The sequence below is a fragment of the Macaca thibetana genome, chromosome 1 (assembly GCF_024542745.1).
Source record: "Macaca thibetana thibetana isolate TM-01 chromosome 1, ASM2454274v1, whole genome shotgun sequence".
Taxonomy (NCBI): domain Eukaryota; kingdom Metazoa; phylum Chordata; class Mammalia; order Primates; family Cercopithecidae; genus Macaca; species Macaca thibetana.
Genome location: NC_065578.1, coordinates 188,471,154 through 188,489,692, shown reverse-complemented (window position 1 = coordinate 188,489,692; position 18,539 = coordinate 188,471,154). Strand labels below are relative to the sequence as shown.

The 18,539-nt window shown below is 41.1% G+C and overlaps 2 protein-coding genes across 11 annotated transcripts in view; both read left to right on the top strand.

The window, feature by feature from the left end:
- The window catches only part of CACYBP (calcyclin binding protein), a 753,822-nt gene that overhangs the window by 525,937 nt on the left and 209,346 nt on the right, over nucleotides 1-18,539 (top strand). Inside the window, exon 1 of one of the 3 annotated variants that reach the window (XM_050767287.1) lies at nucleotides 4,084-4,087. The exons of the other annotated variants lie outside the window; for them this stretch is intronic. The gene's annotated coding sequence lies outside the window, so the exon portion shown is untranslated. Of the gene's footprint in view, nucleotides 1-4,083; nucleotides 4,088-18,539 lie in introns of those variants that run through there. 3 annotated transcript variants of the gene reach the window in all.
- The window catches only part of RABGAP1L (RAB GTPase activating protein 1 like), a 790,617-nt gene that overhangs the window by 578,698 nt on the left and 193,380 nt on the right, over nucleotides 1-18,539 (top strand). Inside the window, exon 1 of one of the 8 annotated variants that reach the window (XM_050767105.1) lies at nucleotides 15,067-16,273. The exons of the other annotated variants lie outside the window; for them this stretch is intronic. Within the exon in view, the coding sequence (XP_050623062.1) occupies nucleotides 16,106-16,273 (168 nt within the window). The 5' untranslated portion in view covers nucleotides 15,067-16,105. Of the gene's footprint in view, nucleotides 1-15,066; nucleotides 16,274-18,539 lie in introns of those variants that run through there. 8 annotated transcript variants of the gene reach the window in all.

Genomic DNA, 18,539 nt, shown 5'->3' with positions numbered 1-18,539 from the left:
ATCTTTGAGAACTTTAACGATTAGATTTTATAATACTTTATTAGTTATAGCCAAGTATGCTGCTACTTCCATCAAAACTTATACTCTGTTTCTACGTGAAATGAAAAATACTGTTTTTGCCGGGCGCGGTGGCTCAAGCCTGTAATCCCAGCACTTTGGGAGGCCGAGACGGGCGGATCGCGAGGTCAGGAGATCGAGACCATCCTGGCTAACACGGTGAAACCCCGTCTCTACTAAAAATACAAGAAAATTAGCTGGGCGAGGTGGCGGGCGCCTGTAGTCCCAGCTACTCGGGAGGCTGAGGCAGGAGAATGGCGTGAACCCGAGGAGGCGGAGCTTGCAGTGAGCCGAGATCGCGCCACTGCACTCCAGCCTGGGGCACAGAGCAAGACTCCGTGTCAAAAAAAAAAAAAAAAGAAAAAAGAAAAATACTGTTTTATTTGACACTCCCCTCTTCATTGTATTGTACACACTAAAATCCAAACGGAAGCCAATAACTTCTGAACTCTAATTGTGTCCATCCTGCAAAGCATATGGGTTTGTTCACTGATTCACTTCCAGAGAACTAGACCATCATCATGAGAACCCCCACGTTCTTCAAATCAAATTTACATGTTTCTGAAGGAACACCAGATGGTAGTGAGCCCTTTGCTAAATAACATTGAGTTTTATTTATTTTCTTATGGATTTTATCCTGTTTTACTATGTGTCAGTATCCCTCGCTTATTTTAGAAATCCATAAACATTGCACTTACTTTCATTTTGAACTTTCTTCTTACGAATTTAGACATTAAATAAAAGAGATATATATACTTATTATCCCCAAGTTTAATATATATATTTTTGAAAGTTAAGCTCATACTTTAATTTTATTTCTTCATGTGAGCATCATTTATTCATTTGTTTATTTACCCAATATTTATTTAAATGATCTGTGACCACAGTGACTAAAAACTGTTGCATACTAGAGGTGCAAAAATGAATATGTTGTGTGGTTAATCTTAGAGGTTCACTGGGAAGTAGGGGAGACAAACATGCATACAAATAATTGCCATAGAAGAGTTGCTATTGTAGGGTCATAAATGGGACAGGATGCAAAGGCAGAGGAGGGAGGTAATGACAGGGCTGACTTGAAAGAGAAAGTGAGGCTGGGCGTGGTGGGTCACACCTGTAATCCCAGCACTTTGGGAGGCTGAGGTGGGTGGATCACCCGAGGACAGGAGTTCCAGACCAACCTGGCCAACATGGTGAAACCCTGTCTCTACTAAAAATACAAAAATGAACCAGGCATGGTGATGCACGTCTGTAATCCCAGCTACTTGGGAGGCTGATGCCGGAGAATCGCTTGAACCTGGGAGGCGGAGGTTGCAGTGAGGTGACATCGCACCATTGCACTCTGGCCTGGGTGATGGAGTGAGACTCTGTCTCAAAAAATACAGTAAAGTAAAATAAAATAAAATAAAATAAAGAGAAAGTGACATTTGATTCTTGAAAGATTAGCAAGAGAAAACAAGGAATGATGTTTTAGGCAACAAGAGCAATATATGTAGATAAGAGAAGCATCATTTTTAAAAAGCGTATTTGGGAAATAATGAGAAATTTCATGAGGACATTGGGCATGAAGGATCAAGGTGACAGATGTAATTGGAAAGATAGGATAGATCTAGCTTGTCTGAAGGATGTCTTGTGCTTTGAACCTGTGGACTAAAGGATATGGATACTTTCAAACAATTGCATGATGAAATGTTTTGTTTTAGGAAGATAATTTGGAGGCAAAAAGACTGAAATGTGAAGGTAGTGGTAATACATATGGAGAATAGTTAGGATACTACTAGAATAGTCTGGGGGAGAAATAATGAAGACTTCTTTAACCAAGACTGCAACAATAGGGATGTAAAGGGGCAAACTGAGCAGCATTTCCCAGGTACTGTAGGGAACTTGGGTACAGTGGATATGTGAGACAATGAATAGTGAGTCATTATTATTCTCCACTTTTCTTTTATCTTCCTTTAAAAAACTTCCCTGTCCTGGTCTCTCTTTAATTTTAAGGAAAAGAGCTGCTAAAATGTGTGCTTTATAGAGAAAGAAGCTTACTAGACCTTATATGTTCTCACTTACGGCTCATTTAGTGAAAACCAGGGTGTCCCTAAGCAATTGAGTAGTGATACCAGACCAGCTTCTGCATGGTACAGCTTTAATGTGTTATTGTTTGAACTTCATTAATAATTAGACTTGCAGGCCGGGCGCAGTGGCTCAAGCCTGTAATCCCAGCACTTTGGGAGGCCGAGACGGGTGGATCACAAGGTCAGGAGATCGAGACCATCCTGGCTAACATGGTGAAACCCTGTCTCTACTAAAAAACACAAAAAACTAGCTGGGCGAGGTGGCGGGCGCCTGTAGTCCCAGCTACTCGGGAGGCTGAGGCAGGAGAATGGCGTAAATCCAGGAGGCGGAGCTTGCAGTGAGCTGAGATCCGGCCACTGCAGTCCAGCCTGGGAGACAGAGCGAGACTCTGTCTCGGGGGAAAAAAAAAAAAAAAAAAAAATTAGACTTGCAATGAAAATAACCAGTTCAAGTGATCTTATAATCAACTTTGTGCCTCAGCATCCGGAACTTTGAGAGAGTGACTGTGTTCATTTATCAGGAGGCATTCTGCTTCCTTGTGGTGTGCCATTCCCTGACTGGGTAAAGAGTATTGTCTCTCTGGCGGTTTTGTATCAGTGAGTTATACGAAGGAGGTCATAGCAAACCACCTGTACTTTAGAAAGTTAACACAGAAACGCCGAAGAGGTATTTCTTCTTTGTGGTACTTCTCAGATGCAAGCTTGGCTCTATTTCCATAGCACACCAGTCCGGGCTCTCATTTTCTCACATTCAGTTGACTACAAGAGCTTTCTGACTTGTCTACCTTCAGTCTCTTCCTCTCTTAAGCTGTCCTGCCCTCTGCTACTAGATTAATCTTTTTTTTTTTTTTTTTTTTTTTTTTTTTTGAGACGGAGTCTTGCTCTGTCACCCAGGCTGGAGTGCAGTGGCCGGATCTCAGCTCACTGCAAGCTCCTCCTCTCGGGTTCACGCCATTCTCCTGCCTCAGCCTCCCGAGTAGCTGGGACTACAGGCACCTGCCACTTCGCCCGGCTAGTTTTTTGTATTTTTTAGTAGAGACGGGGTTTCACCGTATTAGCCAGGATGGTCTCGATCTCCTGACCTCATGATCCGCCCGTCTCGGCCTCCCAAAGTGCTGGGATTACAGGCTTGAGCCACCGCGCCCGGCCTGCTACTAGATTAATCTTTCTAAAAGATTATCTTCATAGCATTCCTCACCTGCTTGTTGTCCAGTGCCCATCCTTTTAGCATTCCATTTTCATCATAATTTGGCCTCAGATGTACCTACTGGCCTCAAGTGTACCTGTTGGACACATTGAGATGAAGTCTTGCTCTGTTGCCTAGGCTAGAGTGCAGTGGCGTGATCTCGGCTTACTGCACCCTCCACCTCCCAGGTTCCAGTGATCCTAGTGCCTCAGCCTCCTGTGTAGCTGGAACCACCACAACTGGCTATTTTTTTTTTGTATTTTTAGTAGAGATGGGGTTTCACCATGTTGCCCAGGCTGGTCTCAAACTCCTGAGCTCAGGCCATCCTCCCTCTTCAGCCACCCAAAATGCTGGGGGTTCAGGTGTGAGCAACTGCAGTCAGCCTGTTTTGTGCTTTTAATTTCCTTCTCATTCCTAAAGTAGTTGACTGTTATATAACATGTATTATCCAAAGTTCACAGGACACTCTAAATACCAATATTATGATATCTTTATTTTTAAATATAGAAACCTTTCTCTTCTTTACCAAAAACCACAGTGACTCAGCTACTTGCATGTCTAAAATGGTCTCTGCATTTTTCTGTGGCTAGTCTTTATGATGGTTATAGATCAGTAACAGCCTTTTTGGAAGCATAATATTAGGTATTAATCATGGCAATCTTAAGGAATCACTGCAGTTAACCAGGTAGACCAATTTAGTTGGACTGTTAACCAGGTAGACCAATTTAGTTAGACTGTGGTCTTTTTTTTTTAGTACGTAAAAACATGGGTTCAGGGGATAAAAACAACTCATCATTCATGAAGAATGTATTTTCAGATGCTCTTACATTCCCTGATTTTTCAATACTGCTATGGTTTTTTAACAGTTTCTTTACTTATGAAATTGATATAAAATAACTGCCTTGTCATAAGAATGTATAATAACTGAGAAGGGCAAAGACTATAAGCTAATTTTACTCACCATCTGCTACATGGGAGTGACTCAGTTCGTTGCTCAGCAAACCCACAAGTTACTGTGTTGTATCTCTGTGGGGTCTCCTGGGGAGAACAGAAACAATAAATATTAAATCTGTAAATGTCAAGGGGTCACTTTAGTTGACTCTTGGTTGCTAAAGGAAACAGAGGTTCAAAGGTCCTGTAAAATTATAATCTTTCAAAGTGAAAATGAATGAATAGAAGAAGCTGAGACAAGGATCTTATTTTATGTTTGTTTTCCTCTCATACCCTTGTCAATTAAGATTTTTTGAATCTCTTGCTTTTCTCCACTGGAAGCCTGCCCTGATATTTTCTAATTGGGTACAGAGATAATACATAACTGGCCAGGAGTGGTGACTCATGCCAGTAATCTCAGCACTTTGAGAGGCTGATGTGGGCAGATCACTGGAGGCCAGGAGTTCGAGACTAGCCTGACCAACATAGTGAAACCCCATCTCTACTAAAAATACAAAAAGATTAGCTGGGTGTGGTGGCTCGTGCCTGTGGTTCCAGCTACATGGGAGGCTGAGACACGAGGATCACTGAAACCTGGGAGGCGGAGGTTGCAGTGAGCCGAGATCATACCACTGTACTCCAGTCAGGGAGACAGAGTAAGACTTTGTCTCAAAACAAACAAACAAACAAACAAACAAAAAGAGACAGGGAGAGCGAATACATAACAAAGAAGTAAGAAAACAATTTCAAGTAGTGATAAATGTCATAAAAGAAATAATACAAACTTTTTGCTGCCCTTCATTAGATAAAGATGGTAAGAGAGAAGGCCTCTGGGCTGGGCCTGGTGGCTAATGCCTGTAATCACAGCACTTTGAGAGGCCAAGGTGGGTGGATCACCTGAGGTCAGGAGTTTGAGACCATCCTGGCCAACATGGCGAAACCCCGTCTCTACTAAAAATACAAAATTAGCCTAGTGTGGTGGCTTACACCAGTAATCCCAGCTACTCAGTAGGCTGAGGCAGGAGAATCGCTTGAACCTAGGAGGCGGAGGTTGCAGTGAGCTGAGATTGTGCCATTGTACTCTAGCCTGGGTGACAAGAGTGAAAAGAAAAAAAAAAGAGAGAGAGAGAGAAAGAGAAGGCCTCTGTGAGCAAAATGACATTGGAATCCAATGTTGCAGTAGAGCTAGCTGTATGAAGATCTGCAGCAAAAACAGTGCAGGGCCCTTCCGAAATTCTGCTGAATCCATTTGAAGCCATGAGTGTGTGTGTGGGGCGGGGGGGCGTATGTGTTTATGTATGTGGGGAGAGCTAGAATGGGAGGAGGCTGTGCAATCTATTACCACCTTTGTTTCACAACATGGACTTGTCCGTTTCAAGAAAAAAAATGAGGCCAGGCACAGTGGCTCACACCTGTAGTACCAACACTTTGGGAGGCTGAGGCGGGTGGATCACTTGAAGTCAGGAGTTTGAGACCAGCCTGGCCAACATGGTGAAACCCCATCTCTACTAAAAGTATAAAAATTAGCCCGATATGCTGGCACGTGCCTGTAATCCCAGCTACTTGGGAGGCTAAGGCAGGAGAATTGCTTGAACACAGGAGGCAGAGGTTGCAGTGAGCCAAGATCGTGCCATTGCACTCCAGCCTGGGTGAAGATGAGAGACTATGTCTCAAAAAATAAAAGAAAAAAAGAAAAAAATGAATGTCCCTATCTTGACATATTAATTTTGTAGAAATAAATTTACTTGCTAATACATGGGTTGGCCCATATAACTCCTCCGTTGAAAATATTATTTTTTACAATGACAGCTATTAAACTATACTTAGCATTCTATGTAACATGAAGATGAAGATGTTAGAGATTGCAAATTTAATATGAAATTGGAGATGGACCATAGGAAGAAGGTGGAGACAATTCACAACTTACTAGGATGAATACAACACCTCATTTTTTTTTTTTTTTTTTTTTTTTTTTTTGAGACAGAGTCTCGCTTAGTCGCCCAGGCTGGAGTGCAATGGCGCGATCTCGGCTCACTGCAAGCTCCGCCTCCCGGGTTCACGCCATTCTCCTGCCTCAGCCTCCCGAGTAGCTGGGACTACAGGCGCCCGCCGCCTCGCCCGGCTAATTTTTTGCATTTTTAGTAGAGACAGGGTTTCACCGTGTTAGCCAGGATGGTCTCGATCTCCTGACCTCGTGATCCGCCCGCCTCGGCCTCCCAAAGTGCTGGGATAACACCTCATTATTTTTTAACAACAAGGACAGTACACACACATAAAGATAAAAAAATGCTGGTCTAGCTTGAGAGGATCAGGGAATAGTCTAGATTCTATACACGATAATTTTAATCTGATCAATTCACAATTTAAAAACAGGCTTCTGCTAACATATGTTTATACATTCTGCTTAAGCTTGAAAATAAATATGAGCTTTATCCACACTGCCTAGGAAAGGGGATGAACGAACTGAGATAGCATTCCATTTTCAAGTCTGTGCCACTAACATGGCTTCAAGAAAGCAGCTCTTACAGAGACGCTGTGGCTGAGCTGCCAAGGATGTAGCTCCTTGAACTGTTCATTTGGAAAAGAGAGTGCTTATCAGTTCAAAATTGAGAAGGCAGATGTGCTTTATTATAACAAGTGTGTGTTTAGAAGTGACAGTTCTCAAGGCAGACTTGTGGATACCCCTTCTCAACTCAACCTAAGAATCTTAGATTCTTTCATACCAGATGGCAGGCTCAGGCTCCGGATCAATTCCATGTGGAATAAAGTGGTGAAGCATAATCTTTCTAATACAATAGGTTCTTTATGGGCCACATTAATTGAAAGACCAAATTACAGTGCAGGAAATGCTAGGTTCCCTGCCGTGCATCTGTGCTCTGAAGATCTTGGCTTCCTGGCTTTCCCTCTGACAAGTTTTATGATCATGAGCAGTCACTTATCTACTGCCTCAGTCTTTTCAATAGGATAAACATGTTAGACCTTGGTGTTTTCTAGGGTCTAACAAGGTTTCATTACTTTATTATTTTGTTATATCTAGAGTATCTGTTTCAGTGTGGGCAGCCCTATGAGAGATACTGTCCAAAGCGTGTTCTTGAAGCAGCAAGCATGATTGTTAATAGTCTAGAATGGTCCAGAAACCAGCTCATAGGAGACCCAGTTAGCAGCAGGGATGATTAGCTTAGAGAAAAGAAAGTTAAGATTCTCTTTGAATATTTTAATTAATGTCACATGGAAAAAAAATAGACTTAGTCTATGTTGCTATAAAATATTTAATTGAGGTGACTCTTATAGTAAGTGCTCTAACCACAAAAGGAAAAAAAAAAAACAAAACAAAGGGAATAGGAGGAAATTTTTAGAGATGATGAATAAGTTTATGGCACTGATAGTGATAATGGTTTCACAAGTGTATACTTATGGCAAAGTACATCAAATTGTACACATAAAATATCTACAGCTTTCTGTATGTCAGCCATATTCAATAAAGCAATTAAAACTATTTATATATAACTGAGCCTAGTTACTAGAAGTTTCAGATGTCTGGCTTAGTATGTACAGTATAGTCCTTTCCTAAATGTCCAGTAATAAAATAAGCAGCCTATTGAGCTACATGTCAGTAATGACATAGAAGTAGAAACAGGCCAGTGCAGTGGCTCACGCCTGTAATCCTTGCACTTTGGGAGGCCAAGGTGGGTGGATCATCTGAGGTCAGGAGTTCGAGACCAGCCTGACTAACATGGTGAAACCCCATTTCTACTAAAAATACAAAATCAGCCGGGTGTGGTGGCGAGCACCTGTAATCCCAGCTACATGGGAGGCTGAGGCAGGAGAATCACTTGAACCCAGGAGGCAGAGGTTGCCACCACACTCCTGCCTGGTTAACAAGAGTTTAAAAAAAAAAAAAAAAAGAAGAAAGAAAAACCAATTAGAAACAAAATGACTCTCTATGGACCGTAAGACATTCTTACATTAATAAAGGCATTACAGTAGAATCTGATCACAAGGATTGGCAGTAGGTATTAGTGATGCTACCAAGACTATTCAGAATGTTATTAAATTGCTTTTGGTAGGGGAAAGTTCTCCCTTCTATTTAAAAACCAAAAACCTTCTTTAACAGTTATGCCTTAAATTTTACAAGGTTAGAGCATTCCTTACAAACTAGGTAAGTCTACAATATTTTACAGAGATGCTATAAACATGTGACCTCAACCACCCACCAAAATGTCAGGTAACTGCACAGTATCTTTTATATTGTACTCTAATTCTTCGATGTTTGAGTTCCAACTATAAAATAATGAGACTCATTTCCCTGTGATATGACTTGTAAACTCAGTCTCATTACATTTCATTTTAGCTTTTCTTTAAGTAGCTTGAATAATCCATAAAGTTAGAAGGCAGCATCTGATCTGTCTTTCTATATCCAGAAGCATATAGTACAGTGTTGAGTAAAATCAAGACTTTTTTTTTTGAGATGGATTTGCACTCCATCACCCAGGCTGGAGTGCAGTGTCATGATCTTGGCTCGCTGCAACCTCTGCCTCCCAGGTTCAAGCGATTATCCTGCTTCAGCCTCTCCAATAGCTGGGATTACAGGTATACACCACCACACCCAGCTAATTTTTGTATTTTTAGCAGAGACAGGTTTATGCTATGTTAGCCAGGTTGGTCTCGAACTCCTGACCTCAAGCGATCCACCCACCTCAGCCTCCCAAAGTGCTGTGATTACAGGCATGAGCCACCGCGCCCAGCCCAGAATCAAGACTGGAATGAAAGAAAGAGTGTGATTTGTGCAGGATTGTACAGTACCACAATGGCACTACTACTCACTGTGTCACCTGTATTTTGACCTGTTTGCTGGATCTTAGGAACTTGCAAAATTATTGAAGGTTCATGTTTTTAAAAATAGTCAATCAGGCAAAGAATAGCTAGAGAATTAGGTTTCGCTCTCCTGGTCAAGAAGGGCATGGATCCTTTGCTACTTATTGATGTGTCTGTGACTTAGTGAACCAAAGAGGCAAGTGATCTGACAGGAATGTCTTTTCAGTGTTTGACTAACTCTCTTTCTATTGTGAATATATCCAAAGTTCTTTTTGTCTTTCTAAACCCTAATCCAGATAAACACAATGTATTTTTTTTTTTTTTTTTTTTTAATTTATTTATTATTATTATACTTTAAGTTGTAGGGTACATGTGCATAACGTGCAGGTTTGTTACATATGTATACTTGTGGCATGTTGCTGTGCTGCACCCATCAACTCGTCATTTACATCAGGTATAACTCCCAATGCAATCCCTCCCCCCTTCCCCCTCCCCATGATAGGCCCCGGTGTGTGATGTTCCCCTTCCTGAGTCCGAGTCATCTCATTGTTCAGTTCCCACCTATGAGTGAGAACATGCGGTGTTTGGTTTTCTCTTCTTGTGATAGTTTGCTAAGAATGATGGATTCCAGATGCATCCAAGTCCCTACAAAGGACTCAAACTCATCCTTTTTTATGGCTGCATAGTATTCCATGGTGTATATGTGCCACATTTTCTTAATCCAATCTGTCACTGATGGACATTTGGGTTGATTCCAAGTCTTTGCTATTGAAACACAATGTATTTTTACACATTTTCTTTTCTTCTACATGACTTCCTGAAAAGAATGAAAAAAACTACTAGTTATTGAGCACCTACCATGTGCTAGGCACTATGAGAGATTCCTTTGTATGCATTAATTTATTAAATTTTCAGAGCAGCTTTGCCAGCAAGGTGACGTTGCCATACAGAATCTCAGAGGGCTAAGTAATTTATTCATGTCCTACAGCTAGTAAATGTGACTAAAAGATAATGTAATAAGCAATGCCCTGTTTTGGTCTTAGAGATATATTTAATTCTCGTTACTCTAGGATTTGCGTCTAGGTCCATCCCAGTAGTATAAACCCAATTCTGTCTGCATCTACTGTGGACAACAGAGACATGCCTACCTCATAGCACACAGTGTGTCACTCCTTTTACAGTGTCCATCACACCCTGCTTTATCTTTGTATTTGGATACCTCCCTGATTTTAAGCTCCTGCAGGTCAGAAAGTGTTTCCTTTTTCATTTTTGTAACTACTGAAATAACTACCTAGCATGTTTTGTTACATTCAGTTTTCTTAATTATAGGTCCATGAATTAAGTCAAATGTGCTTTTCATTTTACAATGGAAATCTATGTGTGTCCTCAACATGTCTGATAACCATGACACAGTGGAGTGGTTCAGGAAGAGCATTCTCAAGTGCAAGGCTCTAACTGGGATAGCAGCACTGACCACCTGCTTCCAGCACTCCAGAGAATGACACTTCCAGTCATTAGACCATGGCTTTGGGACCATCACCTGGTTTTTTTCCCTTACTTTCTCTCATTGGGTATGAAAGGATTCAGAGTATGTCATCCCCCAATATATCACTTTGCCATAAGGATTATTTTGAGGTAAAGGCAATTGAGAAAAAGCAGACACAGGATGAGCTCTCTGCCATCCCCCATGTGCCTGAAAGTCAAACATAAATTCCTCTTGTGAAGGTACCTCCCCACTCACTTTCCATACCAGGAAAGAGATAGCAACCTTATAACTGGAGATGAGATGGCACCAAGAAAGAGTCTATACAAACAAACCTTATTAACTAGTCTTTATCTGTCATTAGTTTCCCCATATATTTGCCTTCCTATAATTTGTCACCCTAGAAGCTCAAAGTCCTTTTCCTTTGTTTTATCACTTCTCTACAAAAGTATTGTTCCTTCTTAATATGCTGATAAACCCCAAGTCCCAAGTTTTTGTTTTTCTGAGACAGGGTCTCACTCTGTCACCTAGGCTGGAGTGTAGTGGCACAATAGTGACTCATTGCAGCCTCAGCTTTCCAGACTCAAGTGATCCTCCTACTTCAGCCTCCTGATTAGCTCAGACTACAGGTGTGTGCCACCATGATTTATTATTATTATTATTATTTGTAGAGACAAGGTTTTTGCCACATTGCTCAGGCTGGTCTTGAACTCCTGGGCTCAAGCCATCTGCCTGCCTTGGCCTCCCAAAGTCCTGGGATTATAGGTGTGAGCTATTGTGCATGGCCTCAGCTCACACCTATGAGCTGAGTTGTAACCACTGGCCAAGTTGTAACCACTCCTTTGAGTTAGTCATTACTGAGTTTCTCCATGTATGTGCATACTGCATTTGTTAATAAAGTTCTGTTTATGTTTATCTTGCTAACCTGTATTTTCTCAGACTTATTTGCAGGGCCCCAGGCAGAGAACCTAGGAGAATAGAGGGAATAAGTTTTTCTCCTCTATAGGTGATTCATCTAAAAGAAATGTGAGAAATCATGCATTATTAATTAGTTAAATCAGAAGAGTTTATTTTCTATTATTCCATTTTATGGACTACTTTATAACTCAAAAATGTCTTCTGTAAAGTGTTCTATTGGGTGCATGCCTGTAATCCCAGATACTAGGTAGGCTGAGGTAGGAGATCCCTTGAGCCCAGGAATTCAAGATCAGCCTGGGCAACATAGCAAGATCCCATTGGAAAAGAAGAGTGTTCTGTGATTTATTACTGAATCTCAACAACAATAAAAAAAGTATTTGGGATTTGGGGAGGAAGAGGAGTTTTGAAAAGCTCACTGAAATTAATGATGCTTTTAGGGCTTCAAAAACCCCTAGAATCTCTTTTTTCATTTCACCAAGTACTGTTCTAGAAGAATCATTTTACTTGATATTGATGGACATCCTATTCTGAAAGAATATCCTGAAAAAAGGACCAGAGCAGAAATGATGGAAATTTTGAATGCAAGGATTTTTGAGGGGAAGCATAAAGGAAGCATGAGGGATTTTTGATGGGGAAACTGAAATACATGACCACTTGTGGTTGTGCCTTGTACACAGCATTTTGTTAAATGTACCTAAATGTTTTAAGTGAAACTTGGTTTGCTCATTAAGATATCATATTTTGCTGGGCACAGTGGCTCACGCCTGTAATCCCAGCACTTTAGGAGGCCGAGGCGGGTAGATTATGAGGTCAGGAGTTGAAGACCAGCCTGGCAAACATGGTGAAACCCTGTCTCTACTCAAAATACAAAAATTAGCCGGGAATGGTGGCACGTGCCTGTAATCCCAGCTACTTGGGAGGCTGAGGCAGGAGAATGGCTTGAACCTGGGAGGTGGAGGTTGCAGTGAGCTGAGATTGCGCCACTGCACTCCAGCCTGGGCGACAGAGTGAGACTCTGTCTCAAAAAAAATAATAAAAAAGTCATATTTTAATTATTACATTTAATACATAGTATGTATGATTTTAACTTCTTTTTGTGCGCATCAGAGCCAAACCATACAGTTCCAAAATCACTTGATTAATTTTCACTTATTTTTACTGGACTCTTTTTGGGCAAGTCCTGTTTCTGATTTATATAAGAAAAAATGCTTCTGCTAGTACTTTTCGAGACCCAGTTAGTTGAGTGGAAACATCTTCCCTACCCTTTAAAAAGTCAACTAGAAAAAAATCCTATAACCTAAGAAGTGACTGAATTCTTCATTCACATTTAAGAGCAATTCAGGATATTCCCTTGTTCTTAAATGTGAAATGTCCATGGCAGTGCTGTTCATAGTAGTAGCACTGCTATGTAGCATAGTCCTATCAAACAAAATTTAATTCAGAACACCAGTATGTATACAAGGTAAAAATGGAGCTGAGGGGTGTGTGTGTGTCTAGTGTGCGTGTGTGTGTATGTGTATGTGGTGTTGGGTGTGTGTGTGTGTGGTGTGTGAGATGTGTGTGTAGGGGCTGTATGTATGTTGTGTCTGCGGGTATGTGTAGGAGGGTGTGGGGGGTGTGATGTGTAGGGTGTATGTGGTGTGTGTGGGGGGGTGTGTATAGTGTGGAGTGGGAGTGTGGGTGTGTGGGGTGTATGTGGGGTGTGGGGAGTGTGTGTGTGGTGTGTGTGGGATGTGGGGAGGTGTGGGGGGATGTGTGTGTGTGGGGGGGTGTGTGTTGTGTGTGTATGGGTGTGTGTGTGTGTTTAGGGATAGAGTGTGAAAGGCCCAGAACCTCTTCCCTCTTATGGTCTCCCTCTTCCAGCTGAACCTATCCTCATCCTAGGCAGTACATCAAACATTTACTCCAAAACTTTAGGGACCTGAAATTTACTTGTATATATGTAATATTCTATGCTTATGATCATTTTACATTAAGATCTTTACTTTGCATAGTTTTTTGTTTTTGTTTTTAGAGATGGGGTTCCACTATGTTGCCCAGGCTGGAGTGTAATGGCTGTTCACAGGCAGGACCATAGCACGTTACAGCCTGGAACTCCTGAGCTCAAAGGATCCTCCCACCTCAGCCTCTGGAGTAGCTGGGAATACAGGCACACACTACTGTGCCTAGCTCTACTTTATATAGTTTGTTAAGAAATCATTTTTGGCACTTTGGGAGGCCGAGACGGGCGGATCACGAGGTCAGGAGATCGAGACCATCCTAGCTCACATGGTGAAACTCCATCTCTACTAAAAATGCAAAAAAAAAAAAAAATTTAGCCAGGTGTGGCCTGTAGTCCCAGCTACTTAGGAGGCTGAGGCAGGAGAATGGCGTGAACCCGGGAGGCGGAGCTTGCAGTGAGCTGAGATGCTGCCACTGCACTCCAGCGTGGGCAACAGAGCGACACCCCGTTTCAAACAAATAAATTAAAAAAAAAAAAAAAAAGAAATCATTTTTGGAAGAAATAAAAGGCTTGACAGCAACATATAAATATTTCATTTAAAATGACTTGCTAAATAATACTTTAAATTTTTGTTTGTTTGTTTTTTTTGTTTTTTTTGAGACAGAGTCTTGCTCTGTCGCCCAGGCTGTAGTGCAGTGGCCGGATCTCGGCTCACTGCAAGCTCCGCCTCCCGGGTTCACGCCATTCTCCTGCCTCAGCCTCCTGAGTAGCTGGGACTACAGGAGCCCGCCACCGCGCCTGGCTAATTTTTTGTATTTTTAGAGACGGGGCTTCACCGTGGTCTCGATCTCCTGACCTTGTGATCCGCCCGCCTCGGCCTCCCAAAGTGCTGGGATTACAGGCGTGAGCCACCACGCCCGGCCTTAAATGTTAAATTTCTTAAAATTTTTGTTTTTCTGAGATTTTGGAAAAACAAAACCAAATAATATATTGTTAAGGGAGGCAGAATCTCTCTTCCTATTTCTTTAAGCTCATTTTCATAATTAATCTATTTCTTTAGGCCTACAGACATAAATCAACAAATATGTTTCTATTTGGTTATTTGTAGATACATAACATATTTGTCAGAGTAGAAAACTAAGACTCACAAAATACATGCTCTGGCTCTCTTAGCCTTGTTTCTCTTTGTACCATGCTATAATTTTTATGGAGAAACCAACCTGGTACTTAAGAGAGCAACTACAGAACCACAGAATCAAGATGCTGAATATGGATTAGTTAATTGTTAGGATAAAGTTAAGAGACTGTCCCTACGGTGATTTTGTCATTTTGCCTTCATTTGGCTACAACTGATTATTTATTCACAAGTAAATTAACATAACACATTAGCACTAAGACTGTAAAATTTTGAACTATGGATAATTTTTATATTATTACTGGGGAAGGATTAATTTGATCAGAGATTATCAGAACATGTTTTCAACTATTAGCTGAGTGTTTGTCAAGGTCTGTGGCATACAGAAGTTATTTTTGCTTTAAGAATTTCAATTTTAATAGTTCTTTAAATGTATACTCTTAATATGTGGTAGGTTTTTATTATTTATCATATTGCTTGTTTACAAAAAATCTTCCTTTTAATTATGGTCAGCCTTCCCAGAATCCTGAGATGCTTCTTGTATTTGCATTGCAAAAAGTCATTATTATTGCATAAACACTTCAACTTGAGGGTGTGTCATTTCTTGGATGCTTGGTCTTTCGCTCTTCTGTCCATACTCTATCAGTTCACCCCAATACCTCTCTTCTGTAGCAGTTTCAGTCATCTAATAAGGATTGGAACATCCCACTTTAAATACAAGAGTGTTGTTATTAGAAAGCAAGAGTGAATAAAGGTCAGCCGTTCAGATGACTGGCTGTCTGATTTTTTTCTGTGGGCATCACATGTTAGAAAAAGCTAGTTCATCTCTCTGTGGCTTAGGATTCAACAGCATAAGCTGTCAGACTAACACTGATTGAAGGTAGACTGAGAGGGGGAAGCGCATCTGTCCAATGGCTCGCCATTGGCTTCTTATTACAGCATTCTCCCCTGAGACACACTCTGCATGCTCATTCACCTACCTCCTCCTCTTCCCTCCCCTTCCTTTCCTACCCCTTCATTACTGATTCACAGCGAGAGGCAGCAGCAGCAGCAGCAGTAGCAGCAGCAGCAGCAACAACAGCGCTGCTTGTCACGAATCGGGATTGCAATGAGCTCATCCTTTTCTCCTTGCAGCTTCACAACTGCCCTGGCTTCCTGGCTACTGCTGCTGCTTCTTCTCACACATAGACACACACACACCCTTTCTCGCACACACACACACTCACACATTCTCACATGCTAGACCCTTCTAAGCAGCTTGTCCGTTTTTACACATGTATCTGAACTCTCCTGCATCACTCTTGGCCATTTTCTTGCATTCGATTGCTTTTGCCGTTTTTTATTTAGATCAGTACTTGATTTCATTTTCATTTTCCAGTCTACTTTGGGGTTCTTGCAGTGGATAATTTAGCCAAAATGTTTTTCTTGTGGAGACAGTAGCTGACAATTCCCACCACAGACTGGCTTGTATATCCTCCCAGGGAGACCTAAACCTGGCTCCCCTCCCACCGCAGTTCTTAAAATTGTGGATAAGAGATCCATCTTTCTCATTCTGGATACCTACTTAGTGCTCATGGAAGAAGGGGTGCCCTGCCCAGCCCCAGCTGCTAAGCTCACACCTCCTGTCAAAAAGTCCCAGGACATGCACGACGAGAGGAGCAAGCTGGTGAATGAGTATGCGTGTCGAGTGCTGGAACTTCTGGGGATGGGGCATCGTCTGTTTGTGCCTCGGCTTCTGGCGGTGAGATTGTTTTTCATTGAACTTCATTTGTAGGGAATCTGCTTTCCTCTGTGAAAATTCCTTGTATCTCTGAAAGAGGCTTGTGGTCTCTGGTTTTCTTCTCCTTCTCCCCATTCTGCCGAGAAGGAAGTGCTGAGTGACCACTGCTGTGCAGCTCATTTGGAGCCTGGTCCACACCACCCCTTAATTGGTTAGAGGAAATCATGGCTCTTTTCTCAGAGCCCAGGGTCACATTAGTGGCATTATTTCTGTGGCAGCAAAAAAATGGTTTTCTGCCTGGCTAGGCTCAGCAATAAAGCAGAATACCCAAGTGCTTGATGTAGGCATTCTGTTATTTGTATCTCCAAAGGGTTAAATTTTACAACAGACATAGCAACTTATCTAGACTGCTTGTGGTTTGCTTTCTAACCTCCCCATTTGATTGCCAATTTGATTGTTGTTTTGTTTTGTTTTCTGATAGAGAATTTTACCACCTAAAAATACTTTGGTAGGAAATTGTAGGTTTGTCTCCTAGAATGATTGAACTGTTTATCTGTGAAACAGCTTAAAGCTGCTGGCTTCTGTGCTGTGAATCTGGGAAGTCTGACTTGCTTGTTATTTGGTTTCCTGAATAAGAGAAAAATCACCTTTCCTCCTTTCCTACCAAGGGTTAAAATTAAATACCCACAATCACTGTTGCAGGCTTGAGAACTATACCTAGCAACTATTCCATAAGGTAATTGGTTTACAGTAGTCCTATACCATTATGTGGTAATGGAATAAGAATAATTTAGCCTTGTCTGTTTTATAGAATGGAGTTTAATACCATTTTAGACTATTTCCTCATTATGGTTCTCTCATATTAAAGTCTTTTCAGTACAGTATTTACATGACTGAATTTAACTCTTTTCTCTCACATATCTCCCTTCACTATAGTTCATCTCTATTTATACTTATCTTTACAATTACTAGTTCAGTCTTTATGTATGTATTTACATGCAAGTATAATTTCTTCTGTACAATCATAACAGACATGTTAGGTAGTCATGTAAATAAAAAATTTCCCATCCTAAGGAAAGTCTATTTGTCATTGCAAAACAAAGTTTGATGCAATGACTGGCATACAATTATAGGGGGGGTATTTTTGAGAAATACAATTGGTTTGTCATTTAAATAAGAAATAAAAAGAGCTGAAGACATGTGTTTTAATGTCCAGGTGAGGTCATTATTTCCGTGAACCCCATCTTTTTCTTAATAAAGGAGAAAACTAAGGATTCATGATTCTGTTAGAAAGGGTTTTTATTATTATTATTATTATTATTATTGTAAGTGAAATAAGCATTTTATTTCAGGAGTTTTGATATTGTGAAATGCTAAACTATATTTCAACAAATTCTCTACATCTCTGAGGAATCAGGATTGGTCTAATATATTTCTGCATCCTAAAGACCACTCAACTTTGTGACTCAAAGGCTTTCAATGGTAACCTTCCAGTAATTTGGTACCACCTCTCTTTGGCATTTACATTTTCAGTGTTTTGAAGGAAAACATAAATTGGTAATTAAGAATATTTTGCGTATTCAACTCTGCATTAGGGATGAATTTAAACTGCCTCTAGTTTGAAAAAATTAATTAGCAATAAAATCCACAGGGAGTTGGGCTCTCAAGCTTGAGATCTTCGGAGGTGATGTATATCTGTGTGTTGCAATTGTACCAACTCTGTTTGGTTGCCAAATTAGGCATCTGAAGTAGCACATCTCTCAGGTGGTCTTGAGACATTACTTAGGCTCTATCAGTTAGAGCCTAAGTAATAATGCCACTTGCATTATGTGTGAAAAGCGTATGCTAGGCCAGACGCAGTGGCTCATGCCTGTATTCCCAGCACTTTGGGAGGCCAAGGCAGGCAGATCACCTGAGTTTGGGAGTTTGAGACCAGCCTGACCAACATGGAGAAACCCCATCTCTACTAAAAATACAAAATTAACTGGGCGTGGTGGTGCACGCCTATAGTCCCAGCTACTCGGGAGGCTGAGACAGGAGAATTGCTTGAATCTGGGAGGCAGAGGTTGTGGTGAGCCAAGATCGCACCATTGCACTCCAGCCTGGGCAACAATAGCTAAACTCCATCGCAAACAGAAAAAGAAAAAGAAAAGCATATGCTGATTTATCTTTGGGGCTACTTGAAAATCTCTGGCTTTGTTTTATACCGTTGCACTTGAAAAATTATTGGTAATACCAGGATATTCTACATTTTTGGAAATTACAAGTTCTTTAATTAGCAATATGG